The sequence below is a fragment of the Delphinus delphis genome, chromosome 2, assembly GCF_949987515.2.
Source record: "Delphinus delphis chromosome 2, mDelDel1.2, whole genome shotgun sequence".
NCBI classification, from domain to species: Eukaryota; Metazoa; Chordata; class Mammalia; order Artiodactyla; family Delphinidae; genus Delphinus; species Delphinus delphis.
In genome coordinates, this window is record NC_082684.1 from 136,952,374 (window position 1) to 136,967,390 (window position 15,017).

The 15,017-nt window shown below is 49.6% G+C and overlaps 1 protein-coding gene across 3 annotated transcripts in view; it reads left to right on the forward strand.

The window, feature by feature from the left end:
• Window positions 1–15,017, forward strand: part of MEGF11 (multiple EGF like domains 11) — a 235,069-nt gene that overhangs the window by 144,617 nt on the left and 75,435 nt on the right. For all 3 annotated transcript variants that reach the window (XM_060005740.1, XM_060005739.1, XM_060005738.1), the window contains exons 5-6: window positions 12,327–12,573; window positions 13,810–13,930. In XM_060005740.1, the coding sequence (XP_059861723.1) occupies window positions 12,327–12,573; window positions 13,810–13,930 (368 nt within the window). The remainder of the gene's footprint in view (window positions 1–12,326; window positions 12,574–13,809; window positions 13,931–15,017) is intronic.

Below are 15,017 nucleotides of genomic sequence, written 5' to 3' on the forward strand. Positions count from 1 at the left end.
CTAGCTCAGGCTGGCCCCTGGGTCCATTTGGGGCACCCAGAGCTTAGGGAAGAGAGGGACAGGGCAGGGAGTCCGCGGAGCTGAAACCCAGCCTCTGCTCAGCCTAGCCCAGGGACCTTGCAGGCACGGGGTCTCACCCCCTGGCCTCTCACTGATGACCTGGACCTCCCGCTTCCCCTCTGGTCTCAATATCCCCTCTGTACGAGAACAGCATAGGCGTAAATGAACTCCAGTGTTCTGTCGTGCCTCCCACTCGATGCTCTGTGGTTCAAGGCCCTGTTGTCACATGTCCCCATTTGAGAAACAGGCCAGAGATCACACGGGCTCTGAGGTGATGGACGAGTCACCTAACCACACCTGACCTTGGTTCCTTCCTCTGAAGAATGCAGATAATCATAGCTACGCAGAGGAACCATGGCTTAAACGGAACAAGTACAATACCGACTGCAAAGTACCTAATACCTAGTTTTCTTCCCTATCGCCTGTCTACACAGCGTCACGGCATAGTATATCTGGGACGGTCTCTGTGAAGTTGATAAATTTGACTTCTACACCTTCCCATCTCCTCTCTCTGAAAGCAGGTTAGCATACATGCACACACCCGCTTCCTAATCTGCCTCCCAGGTCTGCTAATTGCCGCTTGGATATTAACAGATACCTGGGGTATTAATGCCCCGTGATGTGACTCACCCCCCGCCACACACACACCCCTACACAAACATGGGATGGTGTGCAATTTAATAGGGGATTCCTGAAACGCTGAAGAATGGAATCCTAATGGTACAATGCCAGGCAGACTCAGCGATATCTAGAAGCAAGGGTCTGGTGCTGGTTTCCAGATGCATCCATCCACAGAGAGATACAGGGCACTGATTAAATGGACTTACTGAATCTCCCCACTCCCTCCTGATATTTTGATGGCGTGATGTCTGGTTAAAATGGACTTGGTTGCCTGGAGCTGTGGCAATGGACACGAGGAAAGTAATGAGCTGAAGCCACTGACTCTGCTCAGGGCATTTTAATGTACCTACTGGCTTCATTCCCCCTGCCCCGCTCCCCAAGACCCTACCAGCTCCCGGGCCCCCTGGCCTGACAGTGGGTGCTCTTCTAGTTGTAGCTGCCCCAGCAACAGCCTTCCCAGCACCCCTCCATCATCCCCTGTTCTGGTGGGTCAGTGTTTCCCATTTGCTTGTCTGTTTTACAAATCAGCCCCTAGAACATAATGGGTGCTCAAGAATTGTTTGACAAGTGAATAAATGAGCGTAACTCATCCCCCAAAAGCTGGTGTGGTGGGATGGAAAGAGCTTTAGATGGACATGGCCAGCTCGTTTCAAATCTAGCTCTCCAGTGTGTTAGCTGTGTGACCACAGGCAAGTCACTTGGCCCCTCTGATCAGTTTCCTGACTTGGAAAATGTAGGGAGTACACAAGATGCCCTCTGAAACCGAAGACTAAGAAAACCAGTCTTTGACTCTCAGCTCTGCCTTTTGCAATTCGGGGTGCTTTTGCCCCTGAGAGGACATTTCTGAATATCTGGAGACATTTTTGGTTGTCACAGTTGTGTGCGGGGGGTGCTACTGGCATCCAGTGGGTAGAGGCGAGGGATGCTGCTAAACACCCTACAATGCACAGAGGCCCCCACAACAAAGAATGTTCTGGCCCAAAATGTCAATCATGCCGAGACTGAGAAACCCTGATTTACTTATTTCATGTCTCTGAGCCTCAGTTTTCTCAGCTGAAAAATGGGATAATAATCCACCTCACATGGTTTGTCTCAAATCCTCTTTGAAACAAGGCAAGGTGTGAACAAATGGCACAGGCTTAGTAAGAGGGTTAAATGACACAACCCCGATGAGGACACAGCTCGTCCATAGGAGGCTCACAGGGTTAGGGTTTTGCCTATGCGTGTGTTTAGTCCTCTACCCCTGCCACCCTCGAGGACCAGTGGGACGTGAAGGGGCAGCCTGCGTTCCAGGCAGCCATGGTGAATTCTGCCTGCCCTTGGAGGCTTGAGGGAGATATAGACGTGTGGTTAAATAACACAGAGTAACAAGTGTGATAACTAGATCACTAAGAGCTAATGATACATCATTATAATCCTGTGCTGTCAGCATCTGCTAGGCGTAGGGACAGGAGATTTGGGTTTTAATCTACAGCACTTGGTCTATTAATATTTAATTCCAGCAATCTAAGTGGTGGAGAGCTAGGGGTCAGAGCCATGGCTCAGCTCAGAGCCTGGGTAACCACCTTGAATTTTTCTTTCCACACAAGGGCAAGCATGCCATCCACCCTGTCTCCTCTGGCCTGTTTCTCAAGTGGAGACATTGAGCAACAGAGCACAGAATCACACAATATCCGAATGGGAAGAGATCCCAGCGTATACCTACTGGTGTTTCTTTTTCTTCTTTTCTTTTCCATAATGGTTTATCACAGGATACTGAGTATAGTTCCCTGTGCTATACAGTAAGACCCTGGTGTTTGTCTAGTCTATATATAATAGTTTGCATCTGCTAGTCCTGAACTCCCAATCCTTCCCTCCCCCACGCCATACTGGTGTTTTTTAATGCGGACACCACTGGCACTTGGAAGGCATAGTTCTTCATTGTGCAGGACTGTCCCTGATCATTTGTGACAACCTAATCCCTCCGTCCCCCTATTTCCAGGTGCTCTGTTTGGGAGGGTGACCTACTCCAGGCAAGAACTACTGATCCAAATCTGTCATTTTACACATCTAAACACAGAGGCCCAGAGAGAGGAGGGGGCTGCCCAAGATTGCCCAGCGTTGGCTCCGACCCACCCTTCGATGCTCCCTCAAAATTGCAGCTTGGGTCTGGAAAAAGTGGAGGGGCTTGGCCTTTGAGGATTTGCCTGTGCTTCTTTTTATATAAATAAAGTTATTTATTTTGTTTTATTTATTTTTGGCTGTGTTGGGTCTTCGTTGCTGCACACGGGCTTTCTCTGGTTGCGGCGAGCGGGGGCTACTCTTCGTTGCGGTGCGCAGGCTTCTCGTTGCGGTGGCTTCTAAGTGCGCGGGCTCAATAGTTGTGTCTCGCGGGCTCTCGAGCGCAGGCTCAGAAGTTGTGGCGCACGGGCTTAGTTGCTCCGTGGCATGTGGGATCCTCCCGGACCAGGGATCGAACCCGTGTCCCCTGCATTGGCAGGCGGATTCTTAACGACTGCGCCACCAGGGAAGCCCCTGGCTGTGCTTTTATTGGGGTAAGTCAGTTGACAAATGGCCTCGCTCACTGGGAAGTCACTTTATTTAGCAGCTGAAATGGTTTCCAGTGGCTGCTGCTCTGTCTCTACCTCCATGCCAGCTGCTTTGTAAACTCAGGAGCAATCCCATGACCTGGCAGCTCCCCACTTCTTCTCAGGGTGGGCGGGGGCATGGGCCATTCCTGGGAGATGCTCTGACTGTGTCAAGCCTTTCCACTGCTAAGGCGACGCTGTGGGTGCCTTGGCCCAGACTCTGGTACAGGCCGGGGCAGCTCAGGGCCATTGCATTCCAGATTCCTTTCTACCCCTTAACCTTCACATCAGTGGCCAGTCTCCCGCCTTGCTGAGTCTCAGGATTGCCATCTCTGGAATGGGAGGAATCGTCCATCTCTCCCACCCCACCCGGCCAAGACTCAGCATCCTCCTGCCCGTCTCCCTGAGAGCACCAGTGAGAATGCAAATCACCAGAAAGACAGTAGTTCTCATCTGCTGAGGTTTTTTTGTGGTACGCGGGCCTCTCACCATTGTGGCCTCTCCCATTGTGGAGCACAGGCTTCGGACGCACAGGCTCAGCGGCCATGGCTCAGGGGCCCAGCTGCTCCGCGGCATGTGGGATCTTCCCGGACCGGGGCACGAACCCGCACCCCCTGCATTGGCAGGCGGACCCTCAACCACTGAGCCACCAAGGAAGCTCTGCTGAGCTTTTTAAAAGGACCTGTCCTTGGGCTCCACCACTCCAGAATAATTAAATCAGAATGTCCAGGGCTGAAGCCCAGGCATGAGAGGTTTTTAAAACCTCCAGGATGGTGCTGATGAGCAGCTAGGCCAAGGACCACTGTCTGAGGTTGTGAATCCCCATGGGAGGAGGCTCTTTGGTCACGGGAGGAGGCTCTTTGGTCACTGGAGAAGGGCTGGCCAAGCCCCCTTGTCAGCATGGCTGATGGCTCTTCCTGTCCCCAGCTCTGGGCTGGACGCTGGGTGAGACTGTGCATGCATGTGGGAGGCAGGGACAGCTGCAAACAAGAACTCACCCCCAGGGCCTTCCCTGGTGGGGCAGCGGTTAAGAATCCGCCTGCCAATGCAGGGGACACGGGTTCAATCCCTGGTCCAGGAAGATCCCACATGCCGCGGAGCAACTAAGCCCGTGACCACAACTACTGAGTTCGTGAGCCACAACTGCTGAAGCCCGTGTGCTGCAACTACTGAAGCCCGCATGCCTGGAGCCCGTGCTCTGCAACAAGAGAAGCCACCGCAATGAGAAGCCCATGCACCAAAACAAAGAGTAGACCCCGCTCGCCGCAACTAGAGAAAGCCCGTGCGCAGCAATGAAGACCCGACGCAGCCAAAAAATAAATAGGTAAAATAAAATAAATTAAAAAAAAAAAGAACGCACCCAGGTCCCCATGCTGTAACCCATGGGGACTCCAAGGCTAGTAGAGGAGACTGGACACAAGACACCTAAAGCTACTTATATAGAAGTGGTGACAAGAAAACAATGGTCAACCAAGTTATTGTTCCTAATAGAGAAAGTCAACAAAGGCATAAAAACATAGCAAGTTGTGCCTTTAATAAGTGATCTTCAGGGACTCCAAAAGATACTTGGACATGCATGTTCACAGCAGCATTATTCACAATAGCCAAACGGTAGAAATAACCTAAGTGTCCCTCAAGAGATGCATGGATAAACAAAATGTGGCATACTTATACAATAGAACACTATTCAGTCATAAAAAGGAATGAAGTACAGATATATGCTACATCATGGATGAACCTTGAAAACATTATGTTAAGTGAAAGAAGCCAGACACAGAGGACTAATGTTGTATGATTCCACTTACGGGAAATATCTAGACGAAGCAAATTCATAGAGACAGGAAGTAGATTAGAAGTTTCCAGAATGGAAGAGGGAATGGGGAGTTATTACTTAATGGTTCCAGAGTTCCAGTTTGGGGGGATGGAAAAGTTTTGGAAATAGTGGTGACAGCTGCTCAACACCGTGAGTCTAGTTAATGCCACTGAATGGATTGTACGCTTAAAAACGATCCAAACGGCAAAATGTATGCTACACATGTCTTATCACGGTAGGAAAAGTTCAGAAGAAATAAATTATCTTAACTGAAGAGGATAAAATTTGGGGAAGTAGGGCCAGTCATGAAAAACCTGGGCCCTATGACCACCACCTCCACATGAACCAATCCCTGGATAAGGCCTTTGTGGAAAGTGAGCCCCTGCTCTCACATCTCCCTGTGCATTGTCCAAGGTGGCCGTCTAAGCCCAGGCTGGCCACCAACATCCCACATCCCCTCTTCCATCAACAGCAGGCCACACCCAGTAGAACAGCAGGGGTTAGACCTCAGACAGCCAGTCACTCCCCAGCTGGGTGACCTTGGACAAGGTAGTTAACCTCCCTGGGCCTCTGTTTCCTAATCTGCAAAATGGGGATAAGAATAGCACCCGTGTTAAAGGGGTTGCTGTGAGAATTAAATGAGAAAATTTACTTTATGCCTTTATCTCATGGCCTGGCACGTATTAACCGCCCTTTCAAGTGGAGTTACAAATTTGAAAGCTTGTCTGTGGTGAAGGTGGGGGGTGAAGGGAGAGGCGTAGCCACTCCCCTTGTGGGGGTGAGGGAGTACCCAAGCCTGGGCCCTGCAGAAAGGAGAGGTCAGCTGGGAGATGCACAGGCTGAGAAGGGCGGATTAAAGGACCAGAACAAGCCAGGCCACAGACTTTTGGGTGGCCTAAGCCCTCACTCGCTGCCCAGAGAAGATCCGCCCACTTGAAAAAATCAGCCAAAGCCAGATATAATTAGGAAGGAGCATCTGTGACAGAAATAAAAAAAAGTCTGTGAGGGGCTGACATTCCGGGGCCAAATTGGAAAGAGTTTGCGATTGTCTGTGAAAGAATGCAAAGTCCTGTTGTAATTTTAATGATGATAGTTTTTATTCACCTTCAGCAGGGTAGATAATTGACTCACTGCCTCATTTCTCTGTCATTTCTAGGGAATGAGGTGTTTTTAAGTGGATTTTCTAAGATAACTGAAGCTTATCCCTGTGAACCCTAACTTTTTTTTTTCACTTAATCACTGTAGGGGGAATGTCTATGGAATGGATTACACACTTCCCTGCTTCCTTAATCAGAATATTCTAATTGAATGGAACCTCTTCCTGTCAGTTTTGATATGAGGGATTATTTGCTCCTATGTTAGTGACTCCAAGTTGCTTTGCTTTTTTAGTCTAAAAATGTTTTCTGGTTATTTCCGTCAGTTTCTAATGTGCATAGAGCTCTTTTTGGAGGGGGGGAGCCCCATAAAACACACATACACAGATGTAAACACAAGCATATACAGTGTGCGTGCACACGCGCGCACACACACACACACACCCCATCTACAGTCTGAGAACCCAGATTGTCGGACCTAATGGAATTGCATTTCCACGTGCTTCTCTAATGCCCTGAACTGCCTTATCATGGCACGTTCACAGCATTCTGTACATGTTGCTCCCGCGGCTCCGTCCCCGCTAGACTGTGCACTCCAAGAGGGCGGGACACTTTCTGCCACTAGCAGGTGCTTAGTAAATGTCTGTCAAATGGACGAGTAGAAGAGCAGAAGCGCCCAGGTGTGAGGGCATCAGTCAGCAGGTGAATGGGTTTTGAATGCCTTCCTGGATGTCCCTTAGCCCCCTCAAAACACAGTGAGCAAAATTAACCTCATCCTTTTCCCCCAAGTGTTTGCTCTTCCCCCTTGTGTTTCCGTAAAGTATGTGGCACCAGCATCCACCCAGCAGCCTAAGCCAGAGCTAGGGCACCAACCTCCCTCTCTCTTCTTCCCCGAGCACCCTGTCAGTCACCACGTCCTTGCTGAGTCAACCTCATAAACTCAGCTGAAATCTGTCCCCTTGTCTCCATCCCAAATGCTACTACCTTAGTCAAAGCCACCATCATCTCCTTCCCATTATAACAGCCAGGTGCCCAACCCCACCCCTACTCCATCTCTCCTGCCCACATATCTATTCTCATCAGACCAGTCTTTCAGCAGCCACACCTGGCCTCGTCAGTCCTCCACTTAGAACGTATTCAGAGCCTCCCAGCCCTTGTACGAAGTCTGCCCCCCTTAACATGGCTCACAGGGACTTCACTGGTGGCACGGTGGTTAAGAATCCGCCTGCCAATGCAGGGGACACGGGTTCGAGCCCTGGTCCGGGAAGATCCCACATGCCGCGGAGCAGCTAAGCCCATGCGCCACAACTACTGAGCCTGCGCTCTAGAGCCCGCAAGCCACAACTACTGAGCCCATGCACTACAACTACTGAAGCCCGCGCACCTAGAGCCCGTGCTCCGCAATGAGAGAAGCCACCGCAATGAGAAGCCTGTGCATCGCAACGAAGAGTAGCCCCCGCTCGCCGCAACTAGAGAAAGCCCGCGCGCAGAAACGGAAACCCAACACTGCCAAAAATAAAGAAATAATAAAATAAATAAATTAAAAAAAAAAAAAAAACATGGCTTACAAAGCCCTTGGACCTGGTACCCAGCCCAGGAATCGACCTCAACTTGTACCTTGGTCTCCCTTAAAGTCTACACTCCAGACACCTATCTTTTTTTCATTTTCCCTCACATTCATGCTTTTTCCCCATTCCAAACGTTTATATACATTATTTCCTCTGCCTAGATTCATTCCCCACCCTCACCCCGCCTTCGGGTCTTTTCTTTGAAGACATCTTCCCTAACCACCCCTGTCTGGGTTCAGACCTGCCTGTGTCTTCCTCTGATGCCCTGAATGACCCCTATTATAGCCCTTCTGCAGTCAGCCTTAAATGCTGCTCTCGTTGCTCTGTCCCCACCCACTATACACTCCAAGAGGGAGGGACACTTTCTGGCCCTCGCAGGTGCTTGGTTGAATGAACAGTAGAAGAACGAAAGCACCCAAGTGTTAGCGCATGGGCTTCATGACAATATCCAGCTCCCTTATCAGAGGCATAGTTTTGCTTCTTACTGGGTTTGGTTGTGACAGAGTGAATGGAGGTCCCGTCTGATAAGTGAAGCATAACTGTCTGCCCTGGGATGCAGCAAGGGCAAGCTGGCTGTGGACTCCAGCAGTTGAGTACAGAGCCAAGGTCTGAGGGCAGTGTCTGTGCCAGCACCATGAGGAGAATCTCTTGTTCTGGGTCCCAGGGCTGTTCATAGTGATGAGTGGGGAGGATGTGGCTAGTCTCTGTGGTGTCCCGGTCCTCGTGCTTTGCAACTGCCACCTTGTCCCCAACGGCACCTCTTAAATCTCTCTCCTCAGAATCATCATTCAGAAAGTGTCACATGCACTTCCAGTGGAGAGTGCTGGAACCAGAAGACCTGGCCTGCCCTTGACTATAACCTTGGGCAATCACATAATCTCTCTGACCCTTTATTTCCCCATCTGTAAAATGGAGAGATAATAAAACCTAATTCACATGGTCTTAAATGTCACAAGTGAACATTTGAAATGTGGTTATTATTATTATTACAATGGAGTCACATCATATGTACGTTAAACTCATGCAAATTTAACTACATATGCTTGACAACAAAAAGAGATAGAGAAATGATACAGTAGGTAATTCTGCTGTCTTTCTACTCACTGAGTAGATCTCGCAGAGAGAAGGTGACGTGGCAGACACCGGACTGCTGGGTGCTCCATCACTCTCTGTCCTGTGAGCCTCTTTCGGTGTGAGTGCAGGTTATAATGATAACTGGACTCAATTCTTTAAATTGAAATATAATTGACATATAACATTATATTAGTTTCAGGTTACAACATAATGATTCAACATCTGTATATATTGCGAAATGATCGCCACCCTAAGTCTAGTTAACATCACACGTGGTTACAGTTGTTTTTTTCTTATGATAAATAAATAAGTAAATAAAATTATAAAAAAATATATTCCATTGTGTGTGTGTATGTGTATATATGTGTGTGTGTATTCATCCACTGATGAACATTTAGGTTGCTTCTGTGTTTTGGCTAGCGTAAATAATGCTGCAGTGGACGTGGGGGTGCAGATATCTTTTCAAGTTAATATTTTCATTTCTTTCAGATAAATACCCAGGAGTAGAATTGCTGGATTTTACAGTAGTTCTATTTTTAAGTTTTTGAGGAACCTCCATACTGTTTTTCATACTGGCTGCACCAACTTAAATTCCCACCGACAATGCACAAGGGTTTCTTTTTCTCCACATCCTTGTCAACACTTGTTATTTCTTGTCTTTTAGATAATAGCCAGTCTATCAGGTTTGAGGTGATATCTCAGTGTGGATTTTTTTTTTTAATCTATGCATTCTTTTTTTTAAAAATAAATAAATTATTTATTTATTTATTTTGGCTGCGTTGGGTCTTCGTTGCTGCGCACGGGCTTTCTCTAGTTGCAGCAAGTGGGGGCTACTCTTCATTGCAGTGCGTGGGCTTCTCATTGCAGTGGCTTCTCTTGTTGTGGAGCACGGGCTCGAGGCACACAGGCTTCAGTGGTTGTGGCTCGAGGGCTCTAGAGTGCAGGCTCAGTAGTTGTGGCGCACGGGCTTAGTCGCTCTGCAGCATGTGGGATCTTCCTGGACCAGGGCTCAAACCCATGTCCCCTGCATTGGCAGGCAGATTCTTAACCACTGCACCACCAGGGAAGTCCCCTCAGTGTGATTTTGATTTGCATTTCCCTGATGGTTATGAGCATCTTTTCAAGTACCTGTTGGTCATCTGTATGTCTTCTTTGTAAAAATATCTATTCAGATCCTCTACCCATTTTTTAATCAGATTGTTTGTTTGTTTGTTTGCTATTTCATTGTATAAGTTATTTACATATTTTGGATATTAAACACTTATCAGATATGTGATTTGCAAATATTTTGTCCCATTTGGTAGGTTGCCTTTTCATTTTGTTGATCGTTTCCTTTGCTGTGCAGAAGCTTTTTAGTTTCATGTAGTTCCACTTGTTGATTTTGCTTCACTTGCCTTTGCTTTTAGTGTCAAATCCAAAAAATCATTGCCAAAACCAATATCAGGGAGCTTACTACCTATGTTTTCTTCTAGGGGTTTTTGGTTCTGGTCCTACATTCAAGTCTTTAATCCATTTTGAGTTGATTTTTACATATGGTGTAAGATAGGTGTCCAGTTTCATTCTTTTGCATGTGGCTGTCCAGTTTTCCCAACACCAGTTATTGAAGAAACTGTCCTTTCCCCATTGTATGTTCTTGGCTCCTTTGTCATAAATTAGTTGACTGTATACGTATGGGTTTCTTTCTGGACTCTGTATTCTGTTCCATTGATCCATGTGTCTGTTTTTATGCCAATATCATACTGTTTGAATTACTATAGCTATGTAATATAATTTAAAATCAGAACGTGTGATGCCCCCAGCTTTGTTCATCTTTCTCAAAATTGTTTTGGCTATTGGACTTGGTTTTTGACTCACTTACTGTAGTACCAGGTAGAAAATGCAGGGTGAGTCTTGCTCAGAATTTGGCAGCTCGGTTTGTATGTGTGTATATTTGGGGCACAATGAAGAAGGGATGAAGCAATATAGGGTGATTGGGATTCCAGGCCTAGTGTGGTTCCATCTACTAAAAGTAATGGACAGTTTCCATGACTTTGACCAATTGACCCTGGTCAGCAAGTGGGAAGTATATGCAGGAGGGTTGGTGGGGCTGGTAGAGTGATTCTTCCATCAACCTTTTAGTTTCCAACGATCCCATGTACTCACTGGCTTCATTAGAACCTTGTGCTTTTGTACATACCCTGCACTCAAGTACCACTGTCTCTTTGCTCATACTGAGCCTGCCCCAGGGACACCTTCCCCAATCCCACTCACCTGCCCCCTTTCCTCTCTGAGTGGCTAAACCCTACAGTCACTGGAGCACAAAGGTCAACTAATCATCTCCTTGTCTTCAGGCAGTAGGGTCTCTAGCCATTCCAGTTTGCCCAGCACAGAGGGATTCTCAGAATGAGGGACTTTCAATGGTGAAACTGGGACAGTTAGTCACTCTGATTGTCAGACAAGGGAGACATCTTTTACAGCCCACTTCAGATGGCTTCTCTTCCAGGAAATGTTGCCTGCTTCCTTAGCTGGGAGCAGTCTTTTTCTCCATGGAACATCTCCTAGTACATTATTTATGCCTGTCCTTGCCTGAACTCCACACGCACCTCTACTCCAGGATTTGAGTGAATGAGGCTATAGTTGAAGGATGTCTTGCTGTTGTGTGTCCTGTATGCATCAAGTGAGGGTCAGACTAGGAAGTGGCAGCAGGCTGGGTGACCTACCTGAGGACTGCCATTCAGCCCCTTTCCCCCCCAACCCCGCCGCAGAGTGTGAATTGCTGCAGAGCTAGCTTAGATATCACTCTTTGAAACATTTAATTACATATAAAGATCTTCAAGGCTGTCTGTCACCTCCCAGGGAAATATTTCTTTTTTCCTGCTCCTTCTGAAGTTGGCTGCTTGGAAAGTAATGAAATTGAACTGAGGATGAAGGAACCAGGAGGTGTAGGCATTACTGTTAGGGAGACGCAGGATGAAAGAGAGATGGGGGTGGAGGCGGTGACAGGGAGATGGAGCCGGGGGAGGGGCAGGGCGTTAGAAGACTTGTTCACAGAGAGTCAGATGCAAGAGGTGAGAAGAACTAATGTTTCAGGAAGAGAGGGAAAGAGAGAGAGATGGGAGCTGGGCTGGGGAGGCACCAAGAAGGGGAGGAGGGTCACGGAGAAGAGGGGAGGCACCCTGGAAGAGACGGGGCCTGGCTGAGAGGAAGAGAGAGCCAACCAGGAAGAGTTTCAGCGAAGGTAAAATAACTTGTGGTTCCAGACTTTCAGTACCGGAGAGGGGGCTCTGGAGAGGCGTGGTTGGAATGGAATGACCCTGACTGGGAGACGCATTGAGGAAAGAAGCTTCTGAGCTTGGATGATTATTTGGGGGTGGAGTGGGGCTTGGCAAGGAGCTGATGGAGCTATGAAGCGCCAAAGCTTCCGTCCAGAAACCCCTTGCCGCCTCCTGTCCAGGGAAGAGCAATGCAGAGATGGGAAGGCTGTTTCCAGCCCCCATCCCAAGCAGAGTCCACGGGGATCCCTCTGCCCTGACCCGCTCCTCTCTTGCAGGCTGCGACAGCGACCACTGGGGCCCCCATTGCAGCAACCGGTGCCAGTGCCAAAACGGAGCCCTGTGCAACCCCATCACCGGCGCCTGCGTGTGTGCCGCCGGCTTCCGAGGCTGGCGCTGCGAGGAGCTCTGCGCGCCTGGCACCCACGGCAAGGGCTGCCAGCTGCCGTGCCAGTGCCACCACGGCACCAGCTGCGATCCCCGCACCGGCGAGTGCCTCTGCTCGCCCGGCTATACTGGCGTCTAGTGAGTAAAGCCCGGGGCGGCTGGGAGAGCAGGATCAGGAAACACTTGGAGGGTCAGGATAGTCCTGGCTGTAAAATCTCCTGCGCTCCGACCCCAAGTCCTGCAGAGGCTGAACGCCCGGGCCTCGCCCACACCCTCAGATCCCTGTTGTCCAAGCCCCAGGGTGACTGGTGCGAGCTGGGAGGACACATTCTGATGGAGGCTCTCATGGCCAGAGGAGCTGGCTAACCTCCTCCCAGGAGGCCCTCCCTGGTCCAGGCCCCAGACCTTAGTTTGGAATTCTGATCATAACCCAAATGCCGTTGTTGACCCTTCTAGGCCATTTGAGGTAGAGCGGGGTGAGGGCCCTGGGCAGATATCTTGCACAGATTCGGGGAGTTTACTGCCCCTGTTCCTCTTCCCTTACCTTCTCCCCTCAGACCCCAAGCAGCCCCTCACTCCAGTTCCCTGGAGACGGAGGCTGCATGGACAGGAGCCCTCCAAGACTGCTTAGCTGAGACCCCTTCAGAGGCAAGATTGAAGTTCTCCTCCCCACCCTATCAAAGGCTCAGTGGCCTCCCCAGCAGCCCTAGATCCTGAGGGGACACCCAAGGACTCTGGCTGCAGATACATCTTTGATGGATGTTGTGTGTCCCCTGCCCCAGTGTCTGGCCACAGCTCCAAGGGCAAAACATTGGGCTAAGGCCCAAGACCAAGACACCAGGCAAATCTTTCCCCGCATCTCAGCAGTGATAGTCCCTGTATAGAAGTCTGTTGTGGTAGCTGAAAGCCTGGAAGAGGGTGGAGGCATGCCCCAGATTCTCCCTCTCTCTGAATTTAGGCAGAATTTGAAGACTGGAGTCATGGCTACGTCTCATGGCCTTTGCTTGTCCTGTTCCTTCTGCCTGACATGCCCTTCCTCCCCTTCTCCCGGTGAAATTAACTTCACCTCCAAGACTCAAGTGAAATGTCTCCCTCTTAGGGAAGCCTTCCTCAGCTTTCCCTCCCGGTAGAGCACTCTTCTTTACCCTAAAAGCACTTAAGTCATCCCGCAAGTACTGGTCCAAGCACACAACCTTCCAGTTCATTGTATCTGAGCCCTGTTTTCCCTCTCCTGGCCTTGTGTCTAGTATGGTTCACACTGACTGTGAACTCACTCACTCCTAGGGAGCCCGGGAGCCTTGGGACCGGCAGCACTAGGGCCCTGGGACCTGATCTGCATTCAGCTGCCTCTAACGCCTCTGCTTCCCCACGCAGCTGCGAGGAGCTCTGCCCACCTGGGAGCCACGGGGCTCACTGTGAGCTGCGCTGCCCCTGCCAGAATGGGGGTACCTGCCACCACATCACTGGCGAGTGTGCCTGCCCCCCAGGCTGGATGGTAGGTGGACCTGCAGGATCTGGGTGGGGCTCTGTAAGAGGTCTGAGCATCCCCCACCTGTACCCCGGAGGGCTAAATTCCTCTCGCACCCTGAATACCCTGCCTCCTCTTTACGGTCATGGGCAGCATTAGACACTGCCAGTTGTGTCATGGACACAGCTTTGGATCCCAGGGCTCCCATCTAAGTGCTGTGTGACCTGAAGCAAGTTACTTAACCTCTCTGAGCCTGTGGTCCCTCATGTGCAAAGGAGTTGAATTATTCTCATAAATTGAGAATAATTATGTCTTTCAGCATAGGGACTCACTTGAGCTGCCACGGGCTCTGAAATGTGGTGAAAAGGGCATGGCATTAAGATTGGGGTGGTGCAGAGGAAGGGAGAGAGCAGGGTATGAATCACCTTCATTTATAGAACTTCAGATTCCCAGCCTCCAACCTCTGTACTCACACACATACACATATTCTGATTCTGTGGGTCCCAGAATCTGTATTTTAACAAGTGCTCCAGGTGATTCTGATCCAGGTCTCTTGTCTGGGAACCACCATTGTGGGAAAGGGCGATGAGATTTATCACATCACATCAGGCCTCACACCCAATGTTGACCCTGAAAAAAGCCCTCAGCTATTCTAGTCGCTGCTTCCCCGTCTGCAAAGCTGGCATGAAAACCGTCAGCCCTGGGACTTCCCTGGAGGTCCAACGGTTAAGACTTCATGCTTCCAATGCAGGGGACGCGGCTTTGATCCCTGATCAGGGAACTAAGATCCCACATGCCGCGCGGTGTGGCCAAAAAATAAAAAAATTAAAAATTAAAAAAACAGCCCTGCCCTTCATAGCAGCGTGGTTGGCAGAAGGCTCAGATGAGGCAGTGCACATCCAATGTGCCTTGCAAGCTCTGGAGTGCTCTGCAGTTGCTTTTTGTATGTCCCTGGATGCCACAGAGAAGCCACAGCCTCCTTTTAGCCAGTATGCTCCCCCTGTCAGTGTCCCCACCCTCCACAGTCCCAAGCCCCTCAGAAGCAGTGAGTCACGGAGGCTGACTTTCCCGTTTCAGGGGGAGCTCAGTGACACAGCCGCCTGCCTCCCCTGGA